General features: G+C 37.9%; 1 protein-coding gene across 1 annotated transcript; it reads right to left on the reverse strand.

The window, feature by feature from the left end:
* Positions 1–3073: 3073 nt before the first annotated feature.
* LOC107084266 lies at positions 3074–12805 on the reverse strand. The gene is made up of 7 exons (XM_015374019.1): positions 12724–12805; positions 10085–10218; positions 9779–9980; positions 9042–9129; positions 8656–8722; positions 8004–8075; positions 3074–5100 (listed from the first exon to the last, which is right to left on the reverse strand). Exons 2-7 carry the CDS (start codon positions 10094–10096, stop codon positions 4162–4164), a joined length of 1380 nt encoding a protein of 459 aa, XP_015229505.1. The 5' UTR covers positions 10097–10218; positions 12724–12805; the 3' UTR covers positions 3074–4161.
* Between the last annotated feature and the right edge of the window lie 414 nt (positions 12806–13219).

Below are 13219 nucleotides of genomic sequence, written 5' to 3' on the forward strand. Positions count from 1 at the left end.
GCAAATTATTGCTCTTTTTTTAATTAATCAAGTGATTAGAATTTTTTGTGCGATTAATTGATTATTGCGACAAGCCTTCTCAAGACTTGAGACTTGACTTGGACTTGAGCTCTCAAGACTTGAGACTTGACTTGGACTTGAGCTCTCAAGACTTGAGACTTGACTTGGACTTGCAAAAAATGACTTGTGAACATGTCTGTAATCGTCCTCCCTTACCTTCAGCACAGACCTGTCACTGCACACTGCCCAGCATCAATGCTTTCTGCGGGGGTAGATTTACAAGCAATTACCACCGAATCCGGCCAAATCAGAGCTGTGTCTGACTGAACCAAAGTGGCCTTTTTTTTTTTGAGCTTTCAAAAAAATGATGGTCACGCCAAGGTGATTCAAAAGTGCTTTTATTTTGAAATGTGGACAGACTAGCGTGACCTTGACAGGAAATGATATTGGGTTGCCAGGGGTAACAGCAGAGGGTCTGTGAGGCTGGTGATGTAATAAAAAGTAAACAATTATTCCAGCCACTAAGTAGGATGTACATACCCACTGTTATATTCATTACCAGCACAGAATTGGCACGGGATGTTATGCAATAACTTTATATCAGGAACAGTGCAGCACTAATGTCTGCTGAAAGTACTATGTCATCGGCTGTACTTAAAAATGATTCTATCAAAAGAAAAAATCAACAATATGCACTAATGAAGTAGCACTGTAAACGTAGGCTAGATAATTTTGATTCAATTTGAAGCTTAATGGGGGGATAGTTGACCTCTAGGTGACCTAAAAGAAAATCTTAAGTACCGGTATCTCTGAAACAACAGCAGCACATGTGATCTTTTGTTATCATTATTATTTATTTTTTCATTTTAACGTGACCATTTTAAATGCGCAAACCTGCAATAAAGAAGCAATAATCATTCAGTCCATTTGCTGAGGTGAGGTGTCAGCTTTATGCAGCATAAGTGCATCTGGCTCTGACTCCGGACCTGCTCTCGGAGTCCAATCTCTGGTTAGTCCCCTTGATCATTCTGCCTGTCTCTGCTCTCATTGTTCTGACCATGTGCAGCGTTTAACTGTCAAAGAAGAATTCCTCTAAATCAGACCAAACAGATTCAGGAATCCTCTAAGGTGCACCAGTGACGACACGGCAACTCTCAAAGTTTGTCCCTGAACACAGACAAGAAGTTCCGGTTGCCGACTTGGGTGAATCCCTCCCGACCTTCCTGTGTCACATTCCGATGAACTGTTTAAATGTCTCTCATTGTTCTGGTTGAATTATGGGTCTTCTGTTTTTTCGTCATTACAAGAATATTTTTTTAAATAGATTTTCTTTTTATCTTTATATATAATATAAATATCAGAACATATACTGTAAATGCACCAAATAAGTTAGTTTATCTATGCAAATGCTAAGAGAAATTCAACCTGAAAAACTCACACAAAGAACGAAGGCAATTAGAAGGGTTTTACTGATACAACATTTTAATCTTTGGGATCTCTTCAGGAAACATTAGCACTGAAATGTTCTTTGATAATATGCATAAGGTGATGAATTAGAACAAGCTGAATTCCTCCAGGCCTGAATCTGATTATGGAATGGGGAAAAATTAAGAAGGATGCCAGCTGAATAAGGTGTAGGTTCATATGAACCTTTAAAATGAGCAAGCATGTTGCGACGGTGGAGAGAAAAAAGTCCCCTTGTGAAGAAATCTCTTGCAGAACCAGGCTCAACATGTCGGTCCTCTGCTGGGCCAGTTGGGGATGTTTCCTGAATGCAGTAAACACCAGAGGAATCATCCGATGGGATGAGGCAGCAGCAAAGGGACAGATTGAGTTTATGGCAAAGATTGAGAGGGGTATAGAGGAGGGTTGAAGGTCATCCAAGTCAGACATAAGAAGCCAACTGAGTAGATGATTGGTTCAGTAGAAGCTGTGTTGTGCTTTTGAGTTTCTTTGAAACTGGACTCTGATTGCTGATTGGACTTTGTGGTGGTGTGGTCCAATGCTGATAGGGTTGCTTCAAAGAAGGATGAGCCTCTGATTGGATGGTTAAGTTTTTCAGTGTTGTGATTCTTCCCATTTGTTGTGACTCTGAGTTTTCAGTTTTCTGTTATCAGTTGTTCTGTTTTGTTCTTAGATTTATTTTCCATCATATTCAAGCATTTTTTGTTACTCTTTGTTGCCCCCTTGTGCTTGTTTTCTTTCCCCTTGGATTCCTTCTTGCCAGTTCCACCCACACCTGCTCCCAATTCAGCTCATTAGTCCATCCTTTGGTCTATTTCCCTTAAATACTCCACCTCGGCAGTCACTCAGTGCTGGTTCCTTGTCGTCGCTGTAGTTGTCTTCTCACCTCATCTCTCCCTAGCTCATCATGCTAGTTTTTCCCTGATGTCTCCATTGTTTTTGGTTTGTTTAACATTTTATGTTGGATTTCTGGATTGCTGCCTCTGTTACCTGTGTTCTTCAATTGAAATAGTCAGAACTCATCTCTGCTTTGGTTCCTCAAGCAACCTCACCAACCATTGTTGACATTCAGTTGAAGTAAGTAAGTAAATCAAATGTATTTGTATAGCACTTTTCACAGATAAAAATCATAAAGTGCTCCACAGTAAAAATTTAATACAATAAAACAATGTAGAATATGCTTGGAGTAGCAGCTGTGCATAGGGTCCATTAACCCAAAATTATAGTCTGAGGTAAACTGAAAAAATTTGAAAAAAAAAATATTTAATGTGTGATTAACATTGAATTAACTGTGGACAATGAATGCAGTTACTTGTGACAAAATATTATTGATTGACAGGCCTAAGACCAATGATTGTGTGATATACCAAATTAAAGGCATTTATAAAGTTGACTTAGTAATATTTTCAAAAAGGTCAATGCTATAGGCACCTTAATGGCTGAGTACTGTCCCTGCCTTCATATGGAAATATTTTGCTTCTTTTCCATTATTGCCTTCACCTATCTCAGAATTTAAAGGTTAGTAGTTCACTAGCATATTCAAGACTTTTTCCTCTTCTTTTTATGCAGTACATTTTAGTAAAGTTGACAGACAATTAGGCAAGGGATGTTTATTTGTATATCACAATTAAGTACTAAATGAACAATTCAAAGTACTTTACATGAATTAGATAATAAAATAGAAGAGAAATAAAAGCAGGGTAAAAGCAAAAAACATTTGTAAAACAAAAAGCAGAATAAAAGCAAGTAAAGAAACATGATAAAAGGAGGTACATAAGGATATAAAACAGCTGGATCGCAATCTTTAACTAACAATACCTAAGTTAACAGTCCAACTACAACAGACAAAGGCAGTTCTAAACAAATGGGTTTTTAACTTTCATTTAAAAGAACTCAGGATTTCAGCATTTTACAGTCTTCTGGGAGTTTACTCCAGATACGTCAAAATAGAAACTAAAGGCTGCTTCTCCATGTGTGTTTCTAGTTCTGGGTGTACAGAGTAGACTGGAACTAGAAGACCTGATTGGTCTTGGAGGGTTATACACTGAAAACTTATCTGTTATGTATTCAGGTGCTGATCCATTTTTTAGGATTTTTTAGTTAGTCTTTTCTCTCATCATGTCCTATAAGACAGAAATGCATTGCATTTATCTTGACTGTAAAGAAGATAATAATCTTAAAAGGTAACAATACTGTTTGTATGAAAGCTATAGAAATGGGCTTTGTTGGGAAAAAAAACAAACAAAAAAACGATACACAGTGTCTTTAAATAGTTTACATTTTCTTGCTGCTGTGATGACAACTTGAACCAAAAAGGTTCAACAAGGGTTAGAATAGCTGTTCTATTTAATTTCATTCCAGTGTATTCCTTTCAAACCTGCTCACAATATGCACACAAAAAAAAAAAATAAAAAAAATAAACAAACTCAATCCAGTTTGAAAAGTGGATGGAAGAAGCAGAATGAGTTTTCATTCACAATGAGCTTCAGCTGTTTTAACCAGCTAACCAAAAGTGCATTTTTTTATGTACATTCATATATTTGGTTGTTTCTCATATTTAATATATACTTATAAATTAACCAGTACAAAAAGTTCAGTTTAATGAAATTACATTGTTTGAAGCTAACCATCCATTTAGACAATAGGTACTGGTTAAATACTGAGAAAAATGATATTTTATGTCTGACTGTACTAAGGTCAATCATCAGCTCTTTTTCTGCCCACTGGCATGTAGCCATCAGCACAGGACTGCTTCAATGCACTTCCTGAAAGAGCCATCTGCTTAAGTATGTCATTACCGTGAAGAGGTGGTAAAAATGAGCTTAAAGTTGACCCATCATTGTTTAATGGCTGCTGTGGGAGGGCACTGAGAAGAGGAGTAGGTAACAGGAAGCAAGTTGTTTCATAAGGCTTATCGTCCTTCTCTGTGCTGTCTTTCTGTCTCTCATTTTCCTCAGCTATCATGCTAACTTCTGACCAGAGCTTGGGGATTTGTTTGTAATCGGAACAAATGGAGTTTTTGGCCAAAATGTTCCCACTGCCTCCAAACAATGTCTTAAAATCTAATTTTGTCTTATTTCCTACCCTGCCTTCCTCCTCTTTTTCCTCCATGTGGGTGGTTCCCTCATCAGGTCCTTCAGTCATATTGATGCAGTCTGCCTCCATGCTTTCCTGACTGACTTCTTCACAACTGCACATGCCTGAATCTACACTGTGGAGCCTGAGGCGCTCAGCCTGTTGCTTTCCAACCTTCTCATAGTCTGAGACCACCACTGAATCCGTTTCATTAGCTCTCATAAAAAGCAACTTGACCATTTCCAGATCTTTTTTTGCCAAAAATTCCTTATCCTGTTCAGTTTTTTTGTCGTCACATTGGCCCTGAACAGGCTTGTAAGGGCCATCACCTGCACAGGACTTTGGATTTTCATTTGGCACACAAGGGTAAAGCTTGGAGTAACTGGGGTTGGAAAAGCTGGAGCTGCTGGAATCAAATGTGTTGCTTTCTGGCATCATCTTTACATCTGCCTTGCAGAACATCATGGCATCCACAGTGGAGGTTACTTCATGAGAGACGATTTCCACCGAGCTCAAGAAAGATTGAACGTATTCACCAGTAAAGTGAGAACTTAACCAAGTCTGTGGAAGAGAGAGAAAATATGGTCAGCGGAGTTGAAAGACAAAAACCCCAAAACAGCTGTTTTTGTATCACTACTTTCTGTCTTTAAATGACTTTCTGTGCATTTAGTTAAAGTTGCTGTTATGTGTGTTGATTCAGTTTTTTTTTTTTTTCTTTTATTCATATTTTGTTTTAAGGCCAGGCAACTACACCGCCGTATTGGGAGAGAACCAGATGTCAACTGATTAGGGGTTTTCTATTAGTGATGTGTGAGAGCAATGGAAAATACAAGGAAAATGGACAAATGGCAGGGAGAAAAGCAGAGACTGGAATGGAACAGAAATGGTTAGAGGCTGCAGAAATGGTGCAGAAGGTCAACAGTGATATGATGAGTAGTACAGGCTGTGAGGAGGCAATCTAGGGAAGGAGGGAGACACAGTAACGAGGACTAAGCAGCGATGCTGTAAGGAAGTGATGGCGCTAATGAAAGAGAGCCCTTTAAGGATTCAGAGGCTCGTAGCCTCCAAGGAGATGTCCCTGACATGACAGGAGCACTGACGGGACCAGATCCTAGTATCAATCTTGTCAAAAACATTGTTTGTTTAGGATTGATACTGATTGTACAAAATGGTCGAATTCCTTTTTTTTTGTTATGTTTAAGGCCTATCACACTGCTGTTTCAAGCATGGTATGGTCTGCATAACCACACAGCTTGCTGGTTTATGACACTGTAGCAGTCTGACAGCCTTCACAAGGACAGTCCAAACATTTACTGCTGATGATGCAGGCATTTATGAAAGATTTCCTCAGAAGACTCACTTCACAATCCAGTCATACCAAAAATATTCAATTTGGCAAAAATATTCAAGCTTATGCTAATATTCAATCACATGTAGTCAGAATAATAGGGGATTGGAACTTCTAATTAATATGGGCCGGACTTATCATTTTTGCCATAAGGGCCTCCTTTTTTAAAATCAGTCTTACTTATTTATTTGATATCAGAGTAAACAGAAGTAGAGTAAATATCTTATAAGTTTGAGTTATTTCAACAAAATTTGTTTAACTTAAAAATGATTAATTTTTTTTTAATCATTTAGTTAGATAACACACCTCTGTTATGGGAAGAAAACTCTGACACTTTGATCTACAGTTTTAGACTAGCTTTCCTATTTACCTATTAATTTTTTCCCAGCCCTCCAAGCTTTTTGTCAGTGCCCGGTTATGTTCTTATCACTGTTGTATTACATTAAACATGTTTTCCATTTTCTGTTAGACCTTTTCTGCTGTCAAATCCTAATGAAAATTATGTTGTTTTTTTTTACTAATGAATTAGTAAAGTTCAATAGATAGTTCAGGGCTGGGTCATGCAGGTTGCGTACAATTTCATAATCTCCAACCTGATTTCCTTCCTTTACACAATGACTGCGTATAGAGGGGATCCGACTACATAGGGTGAGCAAATCCCAATCTTTGCAGTTCTGTCTCAGTACCCCACAAATTCAAACCATTTCCCACATTTGACTGGGATGATTATGCAAAGTTAAGAAAAAAAACATTCAGCACATCTACAAAGCAAAGCCACACTTCATGAGTCTGTGCAGCAACCAGAACAGATAGAGAATCTTCATAAGCCTATAAAAATTTAACTGGAACTGCATTTAAAAAAAAGAGGAAAATGCAGCAATATAAATTGTGGGATGGTTTATTATACTTATGAGTACTGAAGTTGTTTCTCACTATGTGTACTTCTGCTTTCTCATGCACTCATGACATGTCATCAGCTTCAGCCGCAGCACTGTTCCAATTCTCAAGAACACAAGACCTAGAATGGGCAAAAACCCGTCATCTCATCAACTGGGTCCAATCGGAACATGATGACTTGATGAGATGAATGGAGTCTGTTGTGCGATTGCTTTGTTTAGAAGAAAACCTGCAGCTGCTCGGCCCTTTCTAGAATCGGTTTGAGACAGCTGCACTATATAGTCAAATAAAACAATTACAAAGAGGACCTTAACTTTTGGAATTGATGTCTTTTTTTCCCCCTAACTTGTGATTTTCTCAATGTGACAAAGATGCATCAAACCAGCAGAACATACATCTGAATGACAGTGTTTCCTCCACCATTAGATACACCTGCTTTCAAATTCCAGCGAGCCTGTACTGACTTGCTTTTTAAGGGCTGAACAGTCCACTCGCCCTACCCACTACGTGGTTCGGGATGGCCCTTAACGTGGCCAACATAGCGCCGGAACCCGCAAACAGAGGATTAGTGCATAGGGGAAGAGAATAGGAGCGCACAGAACAAATGGCTGGAGTCTGGTATGCGACTGCTTTGTTGGAAAGAGAACTTGCAGCCACACAGCTTCTGGAACCGGTTTAAGACCCCTGATATATTGTATTTTTTAGAAAGGACAAATGTTCAATGCAGTGTCAAACTGCGCTACACAGCTACAACCTTGCAAATGGGGCATCACTGTGTTTCCATAGAAATGACTGCTTTCCTTTTCGTCTGGAGGGATTCTCATTTATACCCCCCCACATGATGGTTCAAGGTCGGTACATAGGGTGTGGTTTGGGATTGGGCCCCTCTCAGTCGGAGATTTTGTAAGCCCCCTTGCAGAAAACCGTGAATGAGTGTGTTCATCCACATTTACTTTCAATGTGAACTTAACGCCACAACCTCGATCAACATAATCGGATTTATCCGATTGCATGCAAAATTGGATTCAATGTGTTCAGGGCTTTAGACTGTGTTCATTTCTTTATCTTACTGCATTTTGTCTTTTATCCCAAATATTAGAGAAATATCTTATTTCAAGAATTGTGGCATAAAAATGAATAAAATTTTTCTGAGAAGCCTTTTTAATAGTGACTACTAACAGTTTAAATGAAACCACAAAGGAAAACCACACAAACTCACTTGGGCTGCAGGGTTCTCAGAGCTTGACGTAAAGGAAACTTCTTGACTTTTAGATTTCAGATTAAACCAATTCTGCGGCGAAAAGACAAGATGGGTTAGCAAGATAGAGTTACCTTGAAATAAACAATAACTTAAGTAAGAGGAATGATGCATGCTTTCCCAAAAGTAGTTTTACTAAATACAATCTGAGAATTGTTGAATGTCTGTGTGTTTGCATCAACTCAACCTGGTTAGGTAAGAACCATCATTACAGTCAGCTGCAAATGTTTGAGTATTTCTAGACACCTAAATTCTGAAGTGTTTAAGCATACTTCTTTACAACATGGGTTTTTGTATCATATGAGCATGGTGTAAATCATCGCTCAGTTTTAGCACTGGCTACAGGTGGCCCAGCTGCTAAAGCCGGGCATACATTGTACGATTTTTTCAATCGTTGTACTATGTGCTACAAATGATACTGCACGACGAAACCACAGAGTTTAAGCCAAACTGCCTTTTACCAAAAATATGGAGTTGTGTTTGCTACGACTCATGTTTTTGGCATACTAATCAACATTTTCAAATATAAAATGATGGGTTTCATACCTAAATCTATTAAAGGTTTTACAATAAAGATAAACAAAATACAAAGCAGGAAATCGTAAATAATTACCTGAAAAATGTCAGATTTCCTAGGATCTGGTAAGGGTTCACCTTTGAAACTCTTCACCACATAGATTCTGAAATAATTGAAAGTTTAACCATAAATTAGACACAAAGATGTCTTGAGACAACATCACAGCTGTAGACATCCCAAAAATTCGGTCCTCGAGGGCCTCTGTCCTGCAGGTTTTAGAGGTTTGCCTGCTTTAGCACAGCTGATTCTAATGATTGCAGTTCAGCAACAGCTTGTTAATTAGCAATCAATGAAAATTCAGCTGTGCAGAAGGAGGGATACCTTTAAAACCTGCAGGACAGCGGCCCTCGAGGACCGACTTTGGGGATGCCTAGGTTAAAGTTAAACAATCAAAAGACACATTGCACTGTGTTTAAACTCACAGCTTTTTTTTGCGGATAAAGATGACTATGCCAGTGAGCAAAAGACCCAATGCTACCAGGGTAAAAGCACCTTGAGCCACATCCCACTCTGAAAAGAAAAAAAAAAAACAGAACAGAGAAGGTTGCATTAGTTGATGTAGTTAACAAAGTTAAAGGGCCTGTACTTATTTAGTGGAAACTTGACCACAGCGCTTTTCGCTACATTCAGTCATTCACAAATTCCCGCACACACTAACGGTGGCAAGCTAAACTGTAGCCATAGCTGCCCTGGGGCTCACTGACAGAAACAAGGCTGCCATGCAATGGTGCCAAAAGTCGCTCTGACCACCATCATTAGGCAATGAAGGGGAAGTGTACGCAAGGACACAACAACACTGAAAGCCAGAGCCAGGGCTTGAAGAGTCAACCCTTCGATTTCAGGTTCAGACTCCTACATCTGACACCACTGTCACCACTCTACAGATGTGTCTGAATCTGTAGAGGTTCTCCCTAAAGTTTGTTTGTGCTTTTGTGTCTAGGATTTTTTCCCACTTTCAAGGACAGATTCAGAAAATGTTTCTTGAACATTCCTTGCCTGATAGGGGTAATTCTTACATTGCCAAAACTACCAAGGAGAGGTTAATGTCTTGCTTATGTTCCAGTTCTTGATTGATGCTTACGTGGGTTTGACTTGAACAGTTGTGATTCAATAAAGGTTTGATTAAACTAGTCAACTTTAATGTCAACCAGTATTTTACCTGATGTTGGATTCTCCATTCCCACTTGTGACACCCAGGACACCGTGGGGCTCCAATCACTCCAGGTTCCATTAAAATCTGGATCTGAAACCTCCACACGAACACGCGCTTCATAAGTCTCATCTTTTATAAGCAAACTGGGATCCAGTTTTGCCTCACATGGCAATTCACATTTAATTTCTTTAGTCTTAACAGAGGAATCCTGAAAAATAGAAAGAATTTAATAGATAATTAGCAGGTTGCTACAGTTTGTAAGCCACTCACTCAGAAAGTGTACATTTATATTAAAATTGAGCAATTACTTACATTCCACAACATATTATTTTTTTTCCACTGTAGCTGAGAGTTGAAACGCTTAATGCAATAATGGTCCTGAGTTTGGGCTACCCAGGTCACAGTTGTCTGGTTCACATTAGGTTTTCCTGGTGGATTCAGCTTTACTGTGAAATCAAAAATGTTATTATTACTAGATAGACACCAGATGGTATACAGTGCTTGGCAAAAGTGTTTGGAATTCATTCAACTTTTTTAGATTTGTCACTTAACTGTACAACAATACAAACAACATATTTCATTGAGATTTCACATGAAAGACTAGGCCGCTGCAGCATGTATCCCAAACTCACTACAGCTCTTTGTCCCCATTACTGTAACTCTTAGCCAAAATTAAGCAGTTATTGTTTAAACCTAAACATTGTATAATTCCTGTGTATGATTAATCAGTCTCATCTTACAATGTCTACAACTGAATGATACTAATATTAGAATTATTTTTATTGTTTCATATTTAGTTGTTAACACTTCATTTTCTTAAATGGGGCGCTTATTTTTTTCTTCCTTTTTTAGGAAATATGGAAAAAGAAGATGATTGCCTTTGTTTCAAATGTCTTGAAATAGAGATGAAATAGAATTGAATGATTTAGAAATTACCAATACGTTCAAACGGTTTTGGGACTCTTGGAGGTCTGATTGCATTGGCCATTTCTTATACAACAGGCTATTGAAAACTGGAGTAAAATGTGTGTGGGGAGGTAGGGTGGTATATAGTACTTTTTTGGAATAATCTTAAACCTACAGACGTGTCCTTTTGAAATTTGGCCTAAATATTCCTACTTTGTGTTTGTAGCTGCATCTTTAATCCGACTAAGATGAATACCTGGCTTCAGCTGGTGCATGCTAGAGACAGTTTATTTATACATAGAAGCAATGGATTATTTTCCTCCCATCACCAACGGAACTGAAATCAAGGTAGACCTAGCTAAAGAATCTGAATGGAAGCATCCACCTGGGGGTGCTGTTTCCTTGTATACTTAGGCAAACCTTACAGTGACTGTGTGTCCAGCCTCATCAATCAATCAGTAGTAGGTCAGTCATCAGTAGGTCAGTCATCAATCAGTCTTTATGTCAACAACAACTTGTATTGTAATCGAGATTTCAGGTTATCCTCGTGGATACTTTTTATGATCTGTTTATTCACTGAGAAAACAGTTTCCAGTCTTACTTTGAATTTTTCTAAAACTACTGTACTTTTCATACTCCTTTTACTTCTTGTCTGTCTCGTTTGGAGTCAGAATTTTCATTAGTGAGAACTCACAATAACTTCTGGGGTAAATCCAGGGATAAATGCATATCCTGGATTTTCGGATTCAAGAAGTCAGATAGACGTTATCCTATGTCAAGTCACTACTCCTAGTTGCTCCATGAACCAACTCTGGTCGGTAGCAGGATCTGTTGAACTTACCCTGAGTCTATAGCTCATTACAGATTAAATGTTTTGTCCTTCAATGAAGGAGCCTGGAGATTTTGGAGAGCAAATGTTTATCATCCCTCTTGGGAATAAATACCTTTTAAGATCAAAGGAAATGAGTAAAAAGCGTTTTGTGCTGCACATAACATTTATGCTATAGGCGAGAGTTCAGAGATGTAAGAGATGTAGAGTAAAAGTTTTACTGTACAGCACACCATTAGATCATTCACAGTTTATAATGTTAGTGGATTTAAAGATATAGTGGAGAAATTTCTTTTTCGGGGTAGATCATCAAAATAAGTGGTCCTCCTAACTGTCAATCACTCTGGTGATATGTTTACGTAAAGTCCCCACTTTCCAATGGGTGGTGAGTGAATAAAAAATTGCAAATCTTCTTTTGTACAGTAAGATTGTATGAGTGATGCAAACAGCAACGTTCAAACAGAACGTGCACAAGGAGAAATGGGATTGTGCATGCTCACATATGGGTTTAATATGCGGGTTGTGCATGTGCTTTTTTTTAAGTGGAAAGGGAGGGGCTTTTCAAAAATTCGTGAAAATCCTCCACTACACCTTTAAACCAGAGCTGAGTTACCTTTTTATCACGGAAAATCCTGAATATTGGAAAACCGAATAACTTAACTCAGGATATCTGTTCTTTACTCCAAAATGGTTACACTTTTCTAAAATGGGACGGTGATATATATAAAAATGTATAGGTTTGCTCCAACATTTATCAAAACTGGACTGACTAGATACTATCAAAATCTGATGAGGGCTCTGATGCCACAGTGCCACAGAGGCAGTTGAATTTACAAAGTCAACTAGAATGATTTCTTTTTGCCGGAGCAAAAAGCCTTGTGTGAATGAGGTGTAACACCTAGGAACTATTAAAAACCTTACCATATGGCCTGGGCTGAGTTTGTTCAGATTGTAGACATGAGGGCTAAAATGGACCATTATATAGAAATAGTTCTGAATAAACTAAGGAGAGAAAAATTACACTTTTTTTTAAATCAGTTTGCTACAACAGCTTTTATATATTATTTCCGGATTAAGAAGGGAGGAGAACATAAGTTTACCGCAGTATTCAAATTTCTATTTGTAAAAACAACCTTCATCATGATTTAAATTAAGAATTCACAGTATTATAGTGACAAGATGTGAGAAAGGTTTGAGCATTATTGTTTATACTCACTGTGACAACTTGGCTTGTAGGAAATGTCTTCATAATGTTTCGAAGAGTCGCAGCCCACATTAATAGATAACTGACTGAAGGAAAAAAACTGAAAATGAAGATGATAAAATAATGTTAACTTTCAGAGAACTCTCGCAAACCTATTTTCAAAGTCTGAGGAAACATATTTTCGGTGGCTAGTCCTACAAGATAGCTAAACATCTATGTTTATGTAAAAAAAATCGTCAAGCATAATGTGTTTTGTTTTTCTTGCTAAGAAAATACTTTAAAGGTTGAGGGAAATAAAGTAGAACAATGTTGAGGTAAAAATATTCAAATCCATTAAAAGACCCAGTTAAATCAGTTGTCTGTTATATTTCAGGAGCCTTTCTTTTTTTTTTTCACTTTTATAAAATTGATTTTAACTCTCTTATCTATGTTGATACTCCACATCGCTGGCAAAATGACAGACTAAGCATGAAAAAGAAGAGAAGTAAAATTCTTTAGAGAATTAATT

This window comes from Cyprinodon variegatus, unplaced genomic scaffold, assembly GCF_000732505.1.
Source record: "Cyprinodon variegatus isolate N-32 unplaced genomic scaffold, C_variegatus-1.0 Scaffold96, whole genome shotgun sequence".
NCBI lineage: Eukaryota > Metazoa > Chordata > Actinopteri > Cyprinodontiformes > Cyprinodontidae > Cyprinodon > Cyprinodon variegatus.

Coding starts and splice junctions, on each gene's coding strand:
- LOC107084266 (XM_015374019.1), bottom strand. Junction 9,130..9,778: donor AATGGAGAATCCAACATCAG/GTAAAATACTGG, acceptor TTTTCTTTTCAG/AGTGGGATGTGGCTCAAGGT. Junction 5,101..8,003: donor CTGAGAACCCTGCAGCCCAA/GTGAGTTTGTGT, acceptor TCTCTTCCACAG/ACTTGGTTAAGTTCTCACTT.